The 16,292-nt window shown below is 34.3% G+C and overlaps 1 protein-coding gene across 1 annotated transcript; it reads left to right on the top strand.

Annotated features, from left to right (window-relative positions):
- Positions 1-319: 319 nt before the first annotated feature.
- atp5f1e (ATP synthase F1 subunit epsilon) lies at positions 320-2,810 on the top strand. The gene is made up of 3 exons (XM_028447529.1): positions 320-448; positions 775-893; positions 2,648-2,810. Coding segments are annotated over exons 1-3 (153 nt in total). The 5' UTR covers positions 320-416; the 3' UTR covers positions 2,650-2,810.
- The last annotated feature ends 13,482 nt before the right edge of the window (positions 2,811-16,292 follow it).

The following is a 16,292-nucleotide window of genomic DNA, read 5'->3' as shown; positions in this document are numbered from 1 at the left end:
TTGCTGTTTTTCTATGCCTTTATGTAATCCCTTTTTTCCTGATTTTTAATCACGTCTAATTGAAATGTGCTGGAGTTCAGTGTTGTGTTTGTATAAGGCAGCCTTCTGCTGAAACGTGACTCAAACAAATTTCTGATCTATAAATTTACAATTTTGTAAACATATTTTAGAGTATTATTAAACTGTATATGTTTGAACTTACTTTAAACGAACAATAAGGCGCAAGCGTCAAAATCTATTAGGTTCACAGGGTTGGGAGTTAGTTACGTTACACACTCCAGACCAAATGGAGGCGATAATGCCTCAAAAGCTGGATGCCAACCACCGCAAAATAAACAGAAGAAGAAGAAGAGCCGAGGACAAACCACGCCCACACGACAGTCCGGATCTGTCCTTGACGCTGCATCTCAGACAAAATGGTCGCGTACTGGAGACAAGCAGGCCTCAGGTAATAAACTAAGGTTATTCCCACCGTTAATGGAAGCTTTGTTATTCGTTCTAGATTGAGGTGGCGTTTTTTCCATTAGTGATGCATATTTTAACGTTGTAATGAAATGTTCATGTTGCCAAAGGCCAGTTTCAGAAAATAAAGTGATAGGTCTTTCTCCTGTGGTTTAATGACATTAAAGATGTTTATTTCTGCCTCGTGCACCGTTTTTGCAAACGTTGCAGATGTTTGGATCACATTTGTTGGATGAATTTGTGCTTAGGATGTTCATTGTGGACGCTTCCAGGTCATTAGCATGTGGCTAACCCTTGGTGTCCTCTCCACAGCTACATCCGCTTCTCGGCCATCTGCGCTAGTGCGGTGCGCGCGGCGATGAAGCCCCAATTTCAAACGGAGGCGATGAAGGCCGCAGAAGCCAACGTCAAAGTTCTGAAGCCCAAAACATGTAAGTTCAACAAAATACCGACTGTCAAGGAGAGACGAGGGTGACATGGGCTACAGCAGGACAGGGAGACCAAAAGATTAAATACCGTGGCTATTACGCAGCCACCCTCATTGGCTAATTTAGGTGACGTGACACACCACGTGACTTAAAGTTATGTCAGTTTTATTTCAGCTTATATTTATTTTTAGCTACCCATTTACCCTTTTATTATAACCCTAACTCTATCTCTAACTCAGGAAATACCCTAAATGTTTTTTTTTTTTTTTTGTGTATGTGTATGTTTAAAGGTGGAATTTGCTGTAATAAATATATTAAAATGAAAACATATGTATGACAAAAGTGGGATTCGAACTAACCACAGCGAAAAGAAGAATCCTTGAGTCAGGCGCTTTAGACCACTCGGCATCCTGACACGGTGAAAACACAGGCACATTACGCTTATGTAGGAAAGTCCCTTCCAAGATTAAAAGCCTCGAGGTTACTAATGTCTTTAATTATAAACGTTACCAAAATTGCAATATCAGACTACGGTTTCTTCTCAGGGAAATAAAGACATTGTTTAGTGAATGTTCATTTAACTCTTACAACATTAGTGGGTACTCATCATACACACTGGGACCAAACATGGTCCATCTGAGACATTGCACTGATTAAGAATATAAAAATAGTGTAGAGTATTCCTTTTGTTATTATGTGATTTAAAGATTACTCAATCTGAGAAACACTGGAGATCTGTTTTTCAGGAGGGAATGACACAATAACATGATATAACCTGAGTTTTAGCTCGTGTGTAGCATTAGCTAGGGCCCTATAAAATGTATTTTATTTTTTTAGCAAATGCCATGTTTTCCACTTTAAATTTTTAAATTCTGTTTTTTTTTTTTTTTTTTAAAATAAATGTTTATCATTTTTTAAAGAAAATACTAGTTTTTAACTCCTGTGAGGAAACAGAATAAATGCTAATACTCATAATTAGACAAATGTATGTCAAAATTAAAGTAAGATACAATTAAAAGGTAGATATCAGTTGTAGTGACATTGATTATTCTGACTGGTTTACTGATTTACTAATGATTTAGTTTAAATTATCCCTATGTTCTGTAGCTCTGATGAGATGTTTGACTGTAACATTCTAATAACGTTGCTCCAACGGACTTTTATTTAGTAAACCGGAAGTTCCCACTGAAACAGTTGTACTTGAGGTAGCTTGCTGACTGTGAATGTGTATCTACGAGATGTGTATCTTACTTTTTTTTAGCAAAAATTCATTTTCCGGTAGCGCGCATGTGCATATACAATCTCAGTATGATGCAAACTCAGTACATGACGCCAGGTTTGCTTACTCAAATCGAAAAAATTGTACCAGACTTCATTTTTTTTTTTTCATCTTAGACTTCGAATGAGATTTACACCACAGCAAACGGACCGGACTATCTGAGGAAACCAATCTTGCTGCTTTTAATTTGTAATAACTTGTGGTTCTGATGAATATATAAATAAGTGTTATTAGTTTAAAATAATGCAGAACAAGAAATAAACTTTACTCTTGTTCACACAAATGGGTAATATGTTATTATCAACTAATGATCGAACTAGTGACACTAATTAGTTTTACAGACTTTTTTTTTCTTGTGTTGCTCATAAGGTTTTTCTCTTTATATATATATATATAAAAAATACATTTTATGAAGATGATCAACCCTAATGTTCATCAAAAGTCTGACTCATGTATATTTGTGTTTGTTTGTCTGCAGGATGTGAGACGGTGGTATTTGTCCTGAAGTGGTCGTGTCCTCTGTTACGGAATGGAGAGTGAAACGATACCATCAGAATGATTTCAGACACTGGGAACACAAATACTTTCTTTTTTTCCCTTTCATTTGAAAAATGTACTTGTAATAAAGATGGAATATGAAATGTGTTGAAGTCTTTCTTGATTGGTAAATATAATGCGTTGTTGCAGAGTGAGGCACTGGAAAATTTAGTCAAACGCTTTAATTTTTTAAATTGAAATATACAAAAATGCAGCTACAGTCTACTACATGTACTAGTGCAATACATATACGCACAGAAGCAGGTTTGTTGGTTCATTAATATAACTGGTAGAAGTTACTGTTGACTTTACCTAGCACAAATTAACATGAAATACCTTAAATTGATACAAGTGCATGCATACAGTATGTAAAATATAGCAATTTTTTGCCAGCAAACACTAGTTTTCATAGCCTTCCAAACCAACTAACATTTGATTGTCATTTAACAAACAAGTGTTAAAATTAGTAATGAGTAGACATTACCCGAACTATTGATTTAACCACACTGAAATAATACACCTTATCTTGAAATGCACAATATCAGTAATATTAAAACCTGTGCAGAAACTCATTCTAAAATAAAATGTTGCTTTATATTTGTAAATAGGAAGCAGTAAATAACTGCACTTTTAAAATGATGTTTCATTTTGTTAGAATAAAGGCAACTGAGAGGAGAGATCGCTCCTGCTCGAGTCAACATTTTTGAACGAGTTAATTTAAAAAAAAATTAGATTTCTTATTAACTTTAAAAAAAAAGAAAAACTTTTATTTTATTTTTTACTTTTTCACACAGCTTTCTCACTGTCCCAAAAATAGTGATTTAGACCTAATTTTCTATCTTAAGTAAAATCTTTCTCCCACTTTGTGTGTTTTTCTTGATGTTTTTGTGTCATTGTGTTTTTATTGTTTTGTGTATTTTTGAGGTCATCACACAGTCCCATACTGATGTGTGTAAACTAAATTACATTTTTAAAAATTCTCTTCATGACTCCCTTTTGTTTAGTCTGAATACGATTTGTATCATGTTTTCTCAGAAATACAAGAGTGCAGTGTGGTCACATTTCCTAATGTCAGAATTCGTGCATAATATATTATTTTTTAATATCAGGATTGCATATTGTTTTAGTTTTGGTTAGAGTTACACAAGCCAATGAGACCACTAGGGGTCAGTGTTGCTTTAATAATGTAGCTTAAAAAACACGTAAATAAGTTTTTTTTTTGTTTTTTTTGTTTTTTTTGCAATTTAACTGGTTAAGAATTCATTACAAAATCATAAACTGGTGGTAAAAAGAAAGTTTAAAATCTTCATCCTTCATGTGGTTTATGAAATCATTAAAGTTGCAGTGAATTCTAAGATATTTTTGAATTTTTTTTAAAAGGAAAGTTAAACTAAATCCAGATATGGCAAACTGACTACTGACAGAATAATTAAAACACACACACACTTGAGTGCCATCAGATAAATAGATATTTGTTCATGTTGTTACATAATGAGCATTCAGAGGTGCTCCAAGCACCCTTTCATTTAATATTACTGCAAGTATATGTTTGACTTCACCCTTAAATACTCAATGTCATTTATCACATTTTTCCTTTTTTTGTATTTCTAATCACAATAAAAGTTACTACGTAATGAAATTATGACTATTGATGGGCAACATTATAAACATTCATGTCAACATTAGAAAATAAATGAGCAATCTGAGCTTTAACATGGGAAAGAACAAAGGGTTTGTGTGTTTTTCTCTCTTTCGCGTGTTTTTCCTGTTGTTTTGGAGAAATTTTATGTATTTTTGTGTTAGTTTCATGGATTTTTTAGAGTCAGTTTGTGTGGTTTTTTTGGCATTGTTTTGAATTTTTTGCTGACATTTAATCTATTTTTGTGTTCGTTTTACGTGGTTTTAGAGTCATTATTGTGTTTTTGGTGTTTTCTACATTTTGCTCTCATTCTGTGTATTCTTATTTCCTTTTGTGTATTTTTCTGTCATTATGTATGTTATTTGGAGTAATTTTGTGTATTTTTGTTGTCTTTTAATGTGTTTTTAGAGTCTTTTGTCTGTTTTTAGTGTTGTTTGGTATATTTTGTTGTCATTCTGTGAATTTTTGTTTTCCTTTTGCATATTTTTCTGTATTTTTGTATGTTCTTTGGGTCATTTTATGTATTTCTCTTGTCATCTTATATGTATTTAGAGTCTTTAGTGTGTTTTTGGAGTGGTTTGGTATATTTTGCTGCCATACTGTCCATAAATGTTGTCCTTTAGTGTATCACATGTTCTTTGGTGTTTTTTTGTGTAAGTTTGTTGCTGTTTTGTATGCATTTGTGCGCTTGGAGAGCTGAGAGTTTGACGATGAAATTGCATGTAAAATACTGTTTTTTATCAGGTAGAAGACATACAAATGATGATTCTTGAGAAATTTCCACTCCTCTTTAGGTGTACGTGTCCAAAACACTGTGTTTGCAACAGTTAAATGTGTAAGATGGCAATGCCCGGGGTTAGCGACAGGAAGCAGATGTCAATATTTAGCTACATTGTGTGTTTGCAGGTAAACATCACAAAGAAAAAAAAAACAAATCTTGCCTCCAGCTGCAGAGCCTCAAGATATAACGATATTTACTGCACGCATGAAAGCTATCCTCCGCCCTCTTTAAATTAGTATAACAAGATGTTCTCATGGCCTGTTGGAGGTTTTTTAGTGATGTTGGTGAAGCACAATATCAGCAAAGAAATAAAATAAAGATTTCCTAGAAACAAGTACAGTTACGGTCTAATGCATCCGAATTAATCTTTCAATTCTATCGTGGTTACAAGTGTTCTGTTCCTGTGCTAATCGAATAGCAATGTAAGAGGAACAATCATATTGAATCTTTTTGATTCATTCTTTCTATTCAAACAAAACATTTTAACTTAATATCCCTGTTAAAATTGTTGCTGTTTAAACTGAGCTATTGATCTTTTATAATAACCTGTTCTCCCATTGAATTATTATGGGCTCCTGCCTTATTTGTACAGCAGACATGGGAAATTTGGACTAATTTCGACTCCAAAAAACATACAAAATTTACATCAAAATCTATAAAAGAATGACAAAAATACACAGAATGACAACAAAAAATCTAGAAAAAGACACCCAAAACATACAAAATGACAACAAAATATACATAAGAACAACAGAAAGACAAAAATACACATAAAACATAAAGCATACACAAAAATGCACAAAATGAGAACAAAAAATATAACATTAAGAGAAAAATGTACAAAATTACAGCAAAAACAGAAAAATACACAAAATAGCAGCAAAAAATTCAGAAAAAGAATCCAAAAACATGCAAAATTATAACAAAATATACAAAAGAATGACATGAATACAAAAATACAGATAAAAAACAGAAAGTGTACACAAAAATACACAAAAAATGATTTTAAAAACACATGAAATGACAACAAAAGACACATAAATAACATAAATATACCAAGCTTGAACTACACGTATAGACTTGTGAGGATTTAACCATGATGTAACCACTGTAACACAGAGTGGCCCATTAACACACATTTCAGCAACCCTAAGGTCATGGTTCTCAACTTGTGGGTCAGTAGTTCAACAGACAAGAAGAACAAGCTTTTATTTTGAAGAGGGCGTATTTCTTCTTCACAGTTATGACCTGTCAGTAGAAGTTTAGCTTTTATAGTTTAGTTTTCTGTTCATCTGGTGTTTGTCTGGTAAATGCCTGTGGAAACAGATAAACAGTGTTTTACTGCAGAACAAATGTACCTATGCTAACAAATGAAATAAGATCCACTTTAAAGTTACAACAAAGCATTTCCTGGCCACTCAAAGAATTTAGACTCAACCTCAGTCAAGATGTTCACAAACATCACATTGCCAAGATAACTCTGTATATGAAAGAAGTCTGATTGAGGTAAAACGTGCAGAATATAAGTTTAAATCAGCAATAGAATTGTTTTGGTGCATGAATGCACAAAATAACACAAATTTACTCCAAAAACTGCACAAGACCAATGTACAAAAAACTGAAAAATAGACAAAACACCTGTATTACACATAAATGATTCTATAAACCACAAAAACAACAAAAAAACACAAAATGACAACAAAAACACACAAGATGTAAATAAAAACAGATAAAATTACTGCAAAGACACTCAAGATAGAAACAAAAACATATACAATTTGAGAAAAATGAACAAATTGACAAAACAAATACACAAAAATGACTCTAAAAACACAATTTAACAACAAAAACACAAAAGAAGTCAACAAAATACACAAAATAACTTCAAAATCAGACAATGATATTCCAAAAGTACGGAATGCAACCACAAAACAAGAGAAAAATATACAAAAAGATACTGAAACCCTTTTTATTCCAATATTTGAACATGAATGTTGATAATGTGGCCCTCGCAGTGATACAAGTTCCCATCTCTTCTCCATTCTATATCAAGGGATTAATTGATTGCGGCTGAATGGGTGTGAGTGGTCACATGGTTCTTTACTGTTATGGATGGTCACTGTGATGTGACATCACTCTACACGTCCACTGGAAGGACTAAATCTATACTCCTATAGGCTGATGTGGAGCCGATCCTTGTGTAGTGTCTGTGATACACACTGATGATGATGATGATGATGATGATGATGATGATGATGATGATGATGATGATGATGATGAGCTTCATCTGTAGATGAGTATGTGCATACCTATGTGATAACTCTACAAAGTCCAACAGTGACCCTGGTGACATCACACACTGCTGAAGTTGGAATGTACGTATATAAAAACAGACTATTTATGTACACGAGGGGCTCGTATAAACCTCAGGCAAACCATGGAGTCACATGACAGAGAGAGACATTGTGTTCCAAATTGTATACTAACAGTACACACTACACACTCAATGAGTACATACTGTCTACTATATACTATTAGTATGATTAGGATGATTAGGATGATTACCACTGAAGATACTTCCAAGTTCCCCAAGATGCATTTGGAACATACGACGACAGAAACCATGTTCACACTGAGGCTAAATATCTCTGTTGATTCTCCACCATTGAAGTTCTGAAAACATTTGAAGTGAGAAAATGACCAAGTAGAATATTAACATGTGCTCATTTGATCCATAAAACTCACGTATACACATTTCATTCTGACATGTCAGAGATTTTCTGAGACCCTCCACTGAGCTACTGACTTAAAAGTGTTAAAAACTAATGGAAGACAAGAAGAGATGCTTTTATTTCTTAAAAGATGATGTTTGATTTTAGGCTTGAAGCCGGTCCCATTTCACATTCCATTTGCAATGCATCATGGGGCGGGTTAAGTTACAACTCAGTTACGATTGCAATGACGGGCATTTTTTCCAATTACACTTAAATTTTAATTTTTTTTTCTTTACAGATGAAAATAAATTACAATTACGTTCTCAATTACTAAAGTTCTATTACAATTAATCACAATTACTGAGACTGAAATAATAAGAAATGACACATTTTTGTTATACAATTTCCTTACTAATTAGGATTCCAAAGTCAATTATCTGAACTCAATTACATTTCCATTACGATATGAGTAGTATCTTAGTACGAGCAGTACGTTAGTATGAGCAGTACGTTAGTACGAGTAGTACATTAGTACGAGCAGTACGTTAGTATGAGCAGTACGTTAGTACGAGTAGTACATTAGTACGAGCAGTATGTTAGTATGAGCAGTACGTTAGTATGAGCAGTACGTTAGTACGAGTAGTACATTAGTACGAGCAGTACGTTAGTATGAGCAGTACGTTAGTACGAGTAGTACATTAGTACGAGCAGTATGTTAGTATGAGCAATACGTTAGTACGAGTAGTACATTAGTACGAGCAGTACGTTAGTATGAGCAGTACGTTAGTACGAGTAGTACATTAGTACGAGCAGTACGTTAGTATGAGTAGTACATTAGTATGAGCAGTACGTTAGTATAAAGCGGATAAAACTTGCCTGACTCTATTTAACTAATTTAAACAGCTGGGACGCAAGACAAGGAGAGAGAGAAGGGATATGATAAATGACTTAAACTGAAAAATAAGTTTATGGCATTCATTTTTTCTGGCTGCTTCCTGCTGCAATATCTGCATTAAATAAAATGATTTCCACATAGTAATTCCAGCAAGATTACTTTTGAAACATCAAAGGAAATATCAGACACACACACACACACACCTGAAATAAACAGGTCTGTACCAGTGGTACCCAATAAGGGCCTCATAGAGGAGCTCCTAATGGTTTACTAAAGGTCCATCCATCCATCCATCCATCCATCCATCCATAGTATTGTAAAAAATTACTTTAGTAAGGGTATATGTTCGGATTCCAACAAGTTAATTTTGTCTTCTTTTTGAATAATATGTTAAGGTTTTATTTATTGACAACTTTTTTTCAGGAAATATACTTTGATCTCCTGACAAGTTTTGACTCCTGGTCATTTTGATCTGGAGATAAAAGTAAATTTCCTTAAAAATAGTTGTTTAAAAAAATGAAACCTTAACATATTATTCAAAGACAAAAATAACTTGCTGGAATTATAAAACAAAAGTCAAGGAAACATCAAAGCGATCAGCAGACGCCTCTGAAGAGGTCTGGCAGTTGACAATCGAAACATATGAGGAGATCAAAGTAAATTTCCTGAAAAACAATTTTTTGAATAAACAAAACTATAGCACATTATATGTTAAGAACTGTTTGGCGTAATTATCTATTACATATGTAAAGTATTGAGAAAACCTTTCACCTGATGAAGGCCATTTTGTAATTAAGACTGCAGCTCTACATGAGACCATTCATTCTGTGTAGTGATGGTGGAAGATTGGAGAACACTTATTGCTAGTGGTAACAAATAAAATAAAAGAAGAAGTTGATGTATCACATTGTGACGAGACTAGGTTTTCTCATTGATTGCCTTTGATGTTTTGTTCCATATCTGACAACGTGCATCAAAGCACAAACACACACAGAAGCCTTCACCATGTTAACATTCATTCCCACACAGCTTTCCTTTAAATCCATTTATCTGCAGCATCAAGTCGAGCTATATCCATCTCACAAAGCCTGGCTAGGTAATCCCTTTCAAACTGACCTGGAGATGAGCAACACACACGCACGCACGCGCGCGCACACACACACGCACACACACGCGCACACACACACACACACACACACACACACACACACACACACACACACACACACACACACACACACACACACACACACACACACACACACACACACACACACACACACACACACACACTGCTGTGGTGTAAATCAGTCCTCTCAATCACATTAATCCTTATTATTTTGTATAATCTTCATGATGTTCAGAGGTGAAAGTGATGGATTACAAGTACTCACATTACTGTAATTGAGTTGTTTTTACGGGTACTTGTACCTTTTTCTGTATATTTCTAAATCATTAATTTTACCTGTGCTTCAAGTATATTTTAAAAGAAGTAATTTGTTACATTTCTACACCCAGATGTTACTGAGTAAATAATTATGATTTTTGTTTTAAAATGATTAACAGACATTGTGAAACTATAAAAAAAAAATGAAATGACCAGACAACCATCAAATGCATCACATCATAGCCGACCAACCAGACTAAACGTAATACACTGTAATGCACCGTAATGCACCGGTACTGGTTATTTTCTCAGTTTTAGAGTTCATAAATGTAGCTATACTTAGAGCCTTATAAAAAAATTTTTTTTTAAATTGAATTCATTGGTGTTAATTTATTTAAAAAATAATAATTTTACATTTTGACAAACCTCTTATTTTATACAGATGCTTTTGTGGAAAATAATTCCAACTGTGCAAGATTTGGTGCTCAATATCGGTGCTCTTTAAAGCTCTGAAAGCTACATAGTAAACATGCAACATAGATGTGTTTAAGAATGTACACATCAACAGAAAAACACGTTTTAAAGTGTCAGGTGCTGTGTACACTGAAGAATACTGTGTAAATACTGGCAGCTATTTACTTTACTTTATTAGAGTTTACTTTACTGCCTTTATTTGCAGGATCATCATATCTGCACAAAGGTGATGATGTCAATTAGAAGGCAAGGTTTTGAAATGTATACAGTATATTTTTATATGTTTCAATGCACTTCCAGCAGCAGTGCTCCCTGGATTCCTCCCCCCTCTGTTATCATGGCCTGGGGCAGCAGAGAGCATGTCACTATGTTTTATTGTGTGATGGACAATGGAACAATTCTGAAATGGCAGTGAGAAGACATGTGATGGCGTGTGGGAGTCGCAGCAGTTTGTGAGCAGAGGGTTTGTTTTCTTCAGAAATGTTTAAAATTTTGCTCGATGACAATCTTTATTTTTCTGAATATTTACTCTCAAGTTTAAAGTAACTATTTTAAACTGGATGTTTGTGCAAAATAATCTACCCCCATTATTAAAACATGACTGAAGCCTTTAAGCTGGTATATAGGAAGTGCCAGACTGAAACAACCACAGCTAAGCAAACGCACACATATACATAAATAGACTCCAAAAAACATACAAACATTACAGCAAAATACACACAAAGACAATGAAAATACACAAAATGACAACAAAAATAAAAAAATGACTTCAAAAACATACAAAATTACAAAAAAATACACAAAATGACAACATAAAATATACAAAATGACAACAAAAAATATACAAAATGACAACAAAAATACACAAATAGACTTACAAAGCAAAAAACAACAGCAAAAAACACAAAATAACCCCACAAAAAAACAGAAAAATACACAAAAGATTAACACGCACACACAAAATGATGACAAAAATATACAAAATGTTTTCAAAAACATACAAAATTACAAGGAAACATAAAATAAGAATACACAAAATGAAGATAAAAATATACAAATCGACTCCAAATATACACACAAAATCTACAAAATGATAACAAAAATGACACAAAAATAAACCAAAAGATGCACAATAAAGCACAAAACAACAGCAAAAACCCAAAGAATGACTTAAAAAACACACAAAACAACAAGAAAAACACACAAAACAACAACAAAAACACACAAAACAACAAGAAAAACGCAAAATATTAAGACAAATACACAAAATGACAACAAAAATCTACAAAATGACCAAAAACGTATGATGAAAAATACAAAAAGGAAACAAAAGGAAACAAAATAATACAAAACAACAACAGAAATAACTGAAAAATACACAAAATGATTCTTAAAACAAAGCACAAATACACAAAACAACAACACACAAAAAAGCCTTTGTTGTTTCCTGTATTAAAACTCTCATTGGCTATTATTCTAAATGCAGACGTGATTATGAATGTTGAGAATGTGGCCCTTGGATATGTCTAAAACATTTTAAACAATTTTATTTTGTTGCATCATACAACCAAAACTACTCAGTTAGGAATTGTCATGAGTAGTTTATTCAGTCGAAGCAGAGTGTGTGAGATCCTTCTTTGATAATGAGCAGTGATGTGACTCCTATGGCCCAAAAAAGCGCTGACACCATTTCATTCCCCTGCTGTTGCCATGACAATTTTACCCTCTGTTATGCAAGTGTGCTACTTTACAGTAGCAAAGGGTTACAGGCACACACACACATGTACACACACATGTGCACAACAGTGTAAGACGATGGCTTTGAATGCATGGTAGACGTGCAGTCACACACGTACAAACACACACACTCCAAAATAAGCAAAGAAATTGAATTATTTTGGCCTGGAAAAGCAGCTAAAGACCCTATGGCTGTTATCTAATGTCCCCCCTCCCCCCCCTGTCTGTTGAGATGTGGGAGCTTATCTTCTCCATCTATCCGTCAATCAATCTCTCCATCCTGGGCACGTAGGCATCAAATGTATGCTTGTGTGCTTCCAGACTGACAGTGAGCTCTAACACACCATTAGCTGTTTCCACCACAGCAGTAGACGCTCATAAAACAGTTTAAAGCTCCCAGAAGCTTTGCCAAGACCTCGACCTAAAGATTACAGAGGCTGTCTGCACATTCAATGAGGGTTTGACCTTTTTCCTCTACAGTCCTCACACGCTCCAGGATTACTGATGGACCTACACGGACTGGAGGAGGGTGCACACTGCACAGCACATAAACTTTAGCATGGGTGCTTCAGCCCAGCTTTAGGAACAAAGCTATTCATGTACAACATATCAACAAAAACATGTCACTGTGTAAACTGTACAAATGATTTAGAGCTTGTCACATGTGCTGCATGCAGTCAAGGATATTGTGTCTTACACAAGTACTCGCGATACTGTAATTGAGTTACTTGTACTTTTTTGAGTATATTTCTAAATTAGTAATTTTACTTGTACTTATGTACGCTTTAAAATAAGTAAAGTGATTTGTTACACTTCTAAACCCAACTGTTATTGATTAAATTATTATTTTTTTTTTGTTTTAAAATGATCAACAGACATTGTGAAACTACAAAAAAAATGAAATGACCAGACAAAAATCACATGCATCACGAATCAGATTAAACTAATGCACAGCACCAAAACAACACTGAATGCTGGTTATTTTCTTAGTTTTAAAGTTCACAAATGTATCTATATGTAGAGCCTGACAAAACTTTTATTTTATACAGATGCCTTTATGGAAAATAAATTAGGTTCTAATTGTGCAAGATTTGGTCTCTTCCTTTTTAAGTTTCTACATTTTATACAGTTTACTGCTTGTAAGGGAACTGTGGCAAGATTTATTACCAAAAATATACGTGGGAGGTGAAAGTAACAAGTAACTTTTACTTTGAGTACTATCTAATTGAGCAACTCTTTAATGTACATTAGAATTTTTGCTTTGATCTCCTGACATGTTTTGTCTCCTGATCTTTCACTTTGATCAGAACATTTTTATAATTTCCTGAAAGACAATTGCCTGAATAAATGAAACCTTATTATTCAGAAAGAAGATAAAATAAACTTAACGGAAATATTAGGCGGATGTCAACGAAACATCAAAGCAATCAGCAGACGCCTCTGAAGAAGACTGGCAGTTGACAGTCTTCAGAAACATGTCAGGAGATCAAAGTAAATTTCCTAAAAAACTGTTTTCTGAATATTGAATCCATCCATCCATCCATTCATCCATCCATTCATCCATCCATGAGGTGCTGGAGCCATTTCCAGTCGACCTTGTGACTGTGGTTTATCGTTGACGGCTCTTTCATCTCTAACCGTGGTGTCACTACTTTGAAGCTGATATGTTTCAGACACTATGCTAGTAATTCAAAAATGCTTAAGGTGAAGCTGTTAATGGTGCAAACGTGTGGTTCCATTGGTCACAACTGAAGACAGATCAAAAGTGATGGAATAGAACCTGGGCTTTATACTTGTTAGTTATTTGATACAGTGTACCAGGTGGATGTCTGAGGAGACCCTGGCTGTGTTCGGAATCGCATACTAACACACTACTCATACTAACATACTACTCATACAAACATACTACTCATACTAACATACTATTCATACTAACATACTATTCATACTAAGTCTGACGTCAAAATTATTACATAATGCGTTCACAATGGATAGTATGAAAAGATTGAGTATGGGAGAAATACCCAGATGTATACTATATATATATATATATATATATATATATAGGGACATATTTTACATGATACATTGCGAGCAGAATATAAAATGGTCCTGGGACCGGCTTCAAGCTAAAAATCAAACATCCCCTTTTCAAAATAAAAGAACCTCTTTGTCTCTTCCATTAGTAGTGAATAGGGCTCTTGTTTTGAAGTTAACCGGAAGTTTAGTCAGTTGCACAATGGCAGATCTCCGAAAATCTCCAAAATGTCGGCATGAAATGTGTTTCCGAGAGTTTTATGGATCAAAAGAGTACATGTTGATATTCTACTTGGTCACTTTCTCAATAAAATGTTTTCAGATCTTTCAATGGTGGAGAATCAATAGAGATATTTAGCCTCAGTGTGAACAAGGTTTATGTTGTTGTAGGTTTGAAATGAATCTTGGGAAACTTGGAGGTATACTTCAGTGGGAACGGTCATCATCCTAATCATACTTATATTATATAGTAGACAGTATGTATTCATTGAGTTTTTTAGTGTAGGACTCTTGCTTTGAAGTTAACTAGAAATTTAGTCAGTAGCACAATGGCGGATGTCCGAAAATCTCCAAAATGTTGGAATGAAATGTGCGTCTCCAGATTTTATTGATCAAATGAGCACATGTTGATGTTCTACTTCAGGGGTGTCACACTCATTTTAGTTCAGGAGCCAAATACAAAGTAGTAGTGATCTTAAGAGGGCCGCAGGTTTTAGGCGGGAAAACTAGCAATTTCATCAGTGTCCCCAAGTTTGCACTTTACACACAGTATAAATTTTACATAAAGTACCGTATTTTTTGGACTATAAGGCGCACCGGATTATAAGGTGCACCAGTTTGTTATTATTATTATTATTATTATTATTATTATTATTATTATTATTATTATTATTATTATTATTATTAAGGCTCATTAAGCAAAACAAAATAGTCAGATAAGTCAAACTTTATTCAACTCATTAACAATAATTCTCAACATTGTTCAGGTTTAACACAAAATATAGAACATTACACTCACTTTTTCAGTTCAGTATGTTGAAGCACAGTACTGGTACATATCACTCCACGAGGCGCCTGACTACGGTAGCTCTGAAGCGCCAAAAATCCATCAAGTGGTGTAGCTTCATAGTTTACCAAAGTTGTACTAAAACATTTTGACATATTAATTTCATACATAAGGCACCTGATTATAAGGCGCACTGTTGATTTTTGAGAAAAGTAAAGGATTTTAAGTGCGCCTTATAGTCCGAAAAATACGGTATCTAAAGTGCCAACAATATTCAGTCAATAAGTGGCAGATATCAGTCGCTGTAAGATTTTCTCTTTTTAATTTAATTGATTTTGTGACCAATTTTTATTTAATTTTGTGAAATTATGTGAAATAATTTCAGGAAAATTAAGTTCCTTGAACAACTTCAGATTTAAAATGACTGAGTTTCAATGAATTTGTGTATTTGGAAGGGCTGATATATCCACACCTGGAATATTTGGTAATTTAGACCATAATTTATCTTTTTTCTGTCTTTATAACTTTCTCTTGCGGACTGAATTGGATAGTTTAAAGGGCCAGATTTGGCCTCCGGGCCTTGAGTTTGACACGTTTTCTCACTTAAAATGCTTTCAGAACTTTCAAAGGTTGATAGCAGAGATTTTTAGTAGGGGTGGGGGAAAAAAAATCGATTCACATAAGAATCGCGATTCTAATCATCCACAATAAGGCTTTTCGGACTCGTACTCTGGTACGAGGCTCCGCTACTTTGTAGCGGATACTGTTGGTACAAGGCTCCGCTACTCAAGTGGCCTAAAAGTAGCTGAGCCTCGTACCAGCGGAGGAGACGTAAGCGGTGTGATCAGAAGCAGGAGCGGGGATGCCGAGCAGGGTTAGCAACCAAACTAAAAGCTAATCCTCACAGAACACCGCT

This window comes from Gouania willdenowi, chromosome 5 (genome assembly GCF_900634775.1).
Source record: "Gouania willdenowi chromosome 5, fGouWil2.1, whole genome shotgun sequence".
Classification (NCBI taxonomy): Eukaryota; Metazoa; Chordata; class Actinopteri; order Blenniiformes; family Gobiesocidae; genus Gouania; species Gouania willdenowi.
This window is presented reverse-complemented; position numbering and strand designations above follow the sequence as displayed.